Source organism: Malurus melanocephalus, unplaced genomic scaffold, assembly GCF_030028575.1.
Source record: "Malurus melanocephalus ecotype Western Australia unplaced genomic scaffold, MMel_1.1 scaffold_17, whole genome shotgun sequence".
In the NCBI taxonomy this organism is placed as follows: Eukaryota; Metazoa; Chordata; class Aves; order Passeriformes; family Maluridae; genus Malurus; species Malurus melanocephalus.
In genome coordinates this window covers 3,699,973-3,706,315 of record NW_026623249.1, presented here as the reverse complement: position 1 = coordinate 3,706,315, position 6,343 = coordinate 3,699,973, and the positions used below count along the sequence as shown (strand labels likewise).

The window sequence follows — 6,343 nt, the reverse complement described above, 5'->3', positions numbered from 1 at the left end:
TGGCTAATGTGAATGTACTGATTAGGGAAATAGATTCTGTTTTACTGTTGTTAAAGGGATGTTTGAAACATGATTTTTCTAGTTCATCATGCAGGTTACAAATTCCTCTTGAAAAGAAAATCTGATATGTTAGAAGCTCTTAAGGACATTTGCTATTTACCTAGTTGAAGCAGATCTTGCATATTTGAGACACATCAAGCTATTTTCCCCTTTTGAGAAAAGCAAGGAAATCTCTCTTTTCTAGTGCAGATTGAGGAGGGAAGGTTGAGAATCCTGCCATTCCAAATCCTTGTGGTGYGGGTGTTAGATGGCTGTCACCTGTTTGTGATTTCATACCTGGCTGCACTTGTGCTTCCGTATGATCTGACCACCATGTGGAACTAGGCAAAGTGTAATATCTCCAGTACATCTCCTTCCATAAATTCCAGATTGACTTTGGCTCCTCTAAYGTGGTGCCAGCAGCCTATACCAGCCAGCCTCCTAAATGAGCAATTACTTTTCCTTTTAGCCCCTTTCCACAGGTCTCCCATCCTACAGGGACAGGGACAGAGGCCAGCTATATTGGATGTGTTTTAACTCTTTGCAGCCTTTGCAAAGATTGTTAAAGTGCACCAAACTCAGGTTTTCTCTATCCRTTGTTAAAAGAAGGGCATGATACATTTTTATTTTCTCTTTTCAAATTACTGTTAATTTGCTTTCAAATGGATATGATTCTGTTTGCTTTGGACAGTAAAAATATGAAGGAAGAGGTAGGCACTTTCCAGTCAAATTTTAATTGAATAAAAGTAAATAGTTTATATGGCAGTAAGGTTTGGCTCAGTCTCATTTGTTTTGTTTTAACAAGCACCAGCTTCAGTTGGTGGWTTTTGTTGTTTTCTATTTTTTTTCTCTACCCTTTTCTTTGCTTCCCTTCAGATCATGACATAGGGTCCTGGGAATGAATGTGTGACAACATGGATGAAACAACATGTTTTCATTACCAGTAAATTCTTATTATTATCTTAAATATACACTGAACAGATTTTTGAAACAAATTTTTGTACCACTTACAGCTTTGTTCTGGTTATTATAGAACAAATGTTACTAATCAACTGAAGTATGCAACTGAAATGCAAGTGGGGAACATGACTATTTGAGCTCCTTTGTCGGCTATCGATGTGTTGACGTCACACTCATCCTAGTTAATTATGAGTCTTAAGTGGGGAATACTTAGTAAAAATCTGTATTGTTAAAATCATTGTTTCAAATTTATGCTTTTTGATTKATTTCTGGAGGATTATCCTGATGGTTTTTACTTTGCATCTTTGCAGGTTGYTTTACCTGCATCTTTTTGCAATTGAAGGTTAGCCTCTGCAAGTATCTTTTGCTTGCTAAATTACAACAGTGCAGCAGAGTCTTTTGAGTTTAGAGTGGTTGAAACAGCAGCATGCTAAGAAGCAGGAGASTTCCGTCCTCATTAATCAAAACCAAATATGATTGTCCTTGTATAATGTCCGTTACTGTTTAAATGTTGACACAGTAACCATTTCAGACTTAGAGCTGGTTTGTTTCTGTTTAAATTACTGAACAGAAAAGAATTTCAATTTGAATATAGTAGTGGCTTTTGAATACTTATTTAAAGAATTATGGAAATATAATAAAACATTTTAAAATTACTTATTTTGTTAAACCCCTTTATATATTGCACGTTTCGGTTACTGTAGCTGAGGTTTGAGACTGGAAAGCTTTTTCATTTATGTGGAATATTTTTCTCTTATTCATTTTCACTGATTGTGAATGGGGAAGAGAGAATGTAATAAGCAAATTATTTTTTGAAATGCAATTGATTTTTATCTGAAAATCCTCATTTGTTGTATTCCACTGTTCTTCAACGTTTATTATGAAGAACTACTTTACCTGACTGGATTTCAAAGAGACTGTTGTTAAAACACTATTGTTGACATAGGACAGTGATCAAGAGTTCAGCAAGGTTCTAAATAGGCTGACTTCACTGGAGTGACTCAGTCAGTGTCTTCTCAAGATTGGGTTTCTAAAACACCAAAAATTGAGAATGTTCTYATACTTTCTAGGAAAATTATAATAATCTGTAGTTTCATCAGCAGTTTCTGTGGTGATGCTGTTGGAGGTTTATGCAAGTTTTTAAATTGCTGAGTTGAGCAAGTTTCAATGACTTGTTGGATTTTAATTGATGATGATCGCACAAACTCAGCATGTTTCTCTGTAGCATGGATGACATCACGATGGACTGGAYGTATGGCTAAGACTCTCCTGTGAGATTTATGGTTTATTTTTTTCTGYTTTGTCTTGCAGGTTGCCATTACGAAAGCCAAAGTGGATTTCTCTGGCGTGGTGTGCCTGCCCCCTTCCGTCATTGCTGGAAATGGGCTGGACGGAGGAGGGGCTGGCGAAAATGACGATGAGCCGGTGCTTGTGTCCCTGTCAGCGGCCCCTAGCCCACAAAGTGAAGCTGTTGCCAATGAGCTGCAGGAGCTCTCCTTGCAGCCCGAGCTGACCCTCAACCTCCATCATGGCCGGAACCCCAACCTCCCTCCACTCAGTGAAAGGAAGAATGGTAAGTGGTAGAGTGCGTTCATGTCTCATGTAGTGTGTCCTCACCAAGCAGCGGTGTCATGATACATGTTCTGATAACAGGTCTGCTTTTCAGTGCTTCTTTACTATGTTTTTTTTTTGTAGGAAAACTAATGTTCTGCAGTTCACAAAACCTTGTTACACTGTTTGATTGGAAGGATTGATGTTACTGGCTGTGGAAGTTCCACAGAGCTCCAGTGATAAATTATTATTATTATTATTATTATTATTATTATTATTATTATTATTATTATTAGTACTAGTAGTAGTAGTAGTAGTAGTAGTATGCCAGAAAGAGCTTCCCTGTACTTTGTGGTGAGTGAGTTGTGTAAAGCTGAGACAGTCAAAGGAAGTGTTAGGTCACCTTCAGATTGTAGACATCTGTAGTTTTTTCTTTGCCACCTTGGTCGGCACTTAACAAGGTTGAGTAACTTTCTCACTGCAAATGTCTGAAAGGTTCTTTTAGATTTCCTGGAAGGCAAAGCAAGACCTAGAGTTTAGAATTAAATGTCCTAGTAGGCCACCTGATCCTAGAGTGAGAACAGTCTGCCTATGATTCTAAMGTTGCAGGTGCCTTATGGGAAACTGTATAGTGGGTGACAATTTAGTGGCAAAGTACAGGATCACTCAGTGACCAGAATTCCTGGTTTTGAAAGACTGTTAACTGAAGCTCACGATCACCAGGCTGCCATSAAAGCCTTTGCATGTTCAGTTTCATCCCATGTGAGAGTGATGAAACCATTTGATAAGTGGTGGCTTCTGTTTGGTGATGTCCCTTCACTCCATCCTCTGGAGTACATGTTGGTGACTCTTGGCAATATCAGCGTCTTGCTACAGTCTCATGCTATCACCTGTAAGGAACTTTGGATTTGAGTGTAGTTGAGTTCTGTGTGCCTTACAGTATTGGACATTATGGAGTTATGTGGCACAGCATAGGGAAATGCTGGGGAGCTTCAGAGAGGGTTTAGAGCCAAGACGTAAGGCTTGTGTTGAAGTGATTTAKAATGTGTGCACCGAAGGACAGTAATTTGGATTGAAGGGTACCTCACTTACTATGGCTAGATCTTTATCTCCAGAAAATGACCATGCCGTTCTCTGAATAGTGTATCAGTATTTTGCAATTTGGAAGAATTAATTAAGTTAAGACTTAACAAAGTCTTGGGTTTTTAAGAGGATAAAACAAGTTCCTGATTCATATACATCATACCATCGTTATGTAATTAGACACACATGTTTACAATAAATGGAGAAAATAGAAATGGCAATAAAAGAACAAAAAGTTTCTAATCATTAATGTTTGCAGTCTTTTAAGATAAAATCAACAGAGGGAGTTGAAAGTGGTGATGGTAAATAGAAGAAAATTGGAATGCTAGTCAGCAAGGTAGACTGATCTCAGCACATCTCAGCTAGTGGTAGACTTGGGCATTTTATAGTTACAAAAGCAAGGAGAGATTTCAAATGGAATTTAATCGAGATAGCATTGAAACTGATAGAGGGTTGGAACCTGGGAAAAGCATATGAACCTTTGTTTGCAGCACCTGAAGGTKACATTGTGATTTTTATGGAAGCAGCGTTTTTCTCTTGGCCGATAAGGCATGATCAAAGGTCCTGAACTGGGAAGAAGCAGTTTATTCTTGATGCCACAAGGAACAGATAAGAGTACCTTTTAGAAAAATGAAACTTGTAGCAGGACTTTGAATGTTATTGTTATGGTCAGAGRAAAGGGTATTCTGGTCAGAGGAATGAGAGTCTTCACAGGATTCAGTTGTTTGGATAAGTATAAAAGTTGGTATTTTGGGAATATTTTACAGAAATAGATGGTTTCCTCTATCAGAATAACATTATATTTATGGACTCAGCCTTGAAGCTGTAACATTGTGGGCTGCTAATCTGCTTGACTGAAGAAGGTAAAATAGAATTGTACTTTGAAAGTATTTGAAAAGGAACATCTCTGCCCAAGTCTTTTGCCAAAGAAAATTAGGATATTCCCGGAAATGACTCATTAGGTGGGTCTCTTCAGCACTGATTCTTATCAGGGCTGAGCATAATAGTGGGAATTTTACTGCTGGAAGGGCAGCTTTTCAGGCGAGGCATAAAGTCCAAAGTCCCTAGTCTAGATTACCTGAATATTCCTTATCTTTGGAGGTACACAGGAGGTATACAATGGTTTTTTCTCCTAGGCTGCARTATTTTATAAATTATTTGTGTGTACATTCATTAAAGTATTATGGGAATGAAAAGTGCTGCTGAAATATGGTTATTTGCAAACTATCACAGCATAAAAGAACACTTGGTTTAGTGAGCTATTGAGAAATTTAGCTGATGTGTTTTTGAATAAATAAATGTCTTCCTTCAAATGGGAACTTCTCAGTCATCATGGGGAGAGGTTGCACAGCTGTTGAAAGCTGTTGAGCTTGTTAAAACTCCTTTTTAAAGTAGGTATATCTTTATTGTTATGTCCTTGGCTTAAAACATGTTAAAAATGTTCTGAGAATCTGCCAGTTGAGATGACAATCTGCATAAACATTTGGGCAATGCAAAGTGGTTGTAGAACATATCTTGTGCAGTGAAACTGCTTCTGTGACAACTTGCCAAATTCAAGGTATGAGGAATATTCAAGCTAAGTGGTGGTGGGAGTGGAGGAGATGGTGAGAGACTTGCTGGAAGCTGCCTATCTGTGTCAAAGTGTCTCCTAYTTGCAGTTCTAGACAGGTACTGCTGACTCACAGCTGAACTAATGACTTATGCTGAGAGTTTCTAACAGATTAACTCTTTCTGTAGCTTTTTTGAAACAGTCTTGGCTTTTCTGCAGATATCCAAGAAAAGTATTACATGGGCTTGTACCATATTTGTTGCGACAGGTTGGTTCTGGAGCATAAACTAATAGCTGAGTTAAAACAGAAATTTATTTCGCTTGTGAAGCATCRTGGAATTGTGTATCCCATGGGAAAACTGAGAGTGCAGTCCTGCATCTGTGTGCTGCCATATGCCCTAAGAGTGCAGATTCCTTTTTAAATTTTTTTACCTTCTCTTGGTACTGAAGAGCAGCAAGACACAGTTTCTGGGRGTTTTCATGTTGGTTTGGGTTTGTGTCAGGTCCAGACTTCTCTTCATATTCTCCCTTATCACAGCTACCCATTATCCTTGTAGGCGCATGTATCTGGAAGGAGAGGTACACCTGGACACATGGGTGTAAAGACCTTGAACAACTTGACTGAACAGCTGCTATTAAATTACACTAAATTAAAATGCAATAAAAGATACTAAGGATAYAGAATTCCAACTTTAAGCATTTGAACATAGGAGATGTAGCAGGAACATAGCAGGAAACAATTTTTTTGTCATTTCAGTGGAAGGAAACCTTATGTGGTAAGGTGTTAGTAGCCTATTTTAATCCAATTATTAAGTTCTGTCCAGATATCAAGTTTAATGGTACATTTAAGTTGTGGTTGTTTAATTTGTGCTTCAAGGTGAATTTTCTACCCCAGATTTACATTCTTTCTCCTTTTCTACCCATGTTCATCAAGGCCTCAACTTTCTCTAACTATGAGAGGTTACCTGTGACTGACTCAATYGTCACCACACAAACCAGAAAAAGGCCATTCGAGTCATCTGAAGCTCTTCAATATATCTTGATTTTTCTCAGTCAGCTGTACTAAGATGCCAAGATAATTTTTCCCAGCCCTTAGGGTAGGGTTAGAGCAAGTCCCTGATGAATACATGAACAAAAAAAAACAAAAAACAAAAAAAAAAA

The 6,343-nt window shown here is 38.0% G+C and overlaps 1 protein-coding gene across 1 annotated transcript in view; it reads left to right on the top strand.

Annotated features, from left to right (window-relative positions):
• The first annotated feature begins 707 nt into the window (after positions 1-707).
• The window catches only part of MRTFA (myocardin related transcription factor A), a 79,197-nt gene continuing 73,561 nt past the window's right edge, over positions 708-6,343 (top strand). The window contains exons 1-2 of the mRNA XM_057386557.1: positions 708-749; positions 2,311-2,572. Of these exons, the coding sequence (XP_057242540.1) occupies positions 708-749; positions 2,311-2,572 (304 nt within the window). The remainder of the gene's footprint in view (positions 750-2,310; positions 2,573-6,343) is intronic.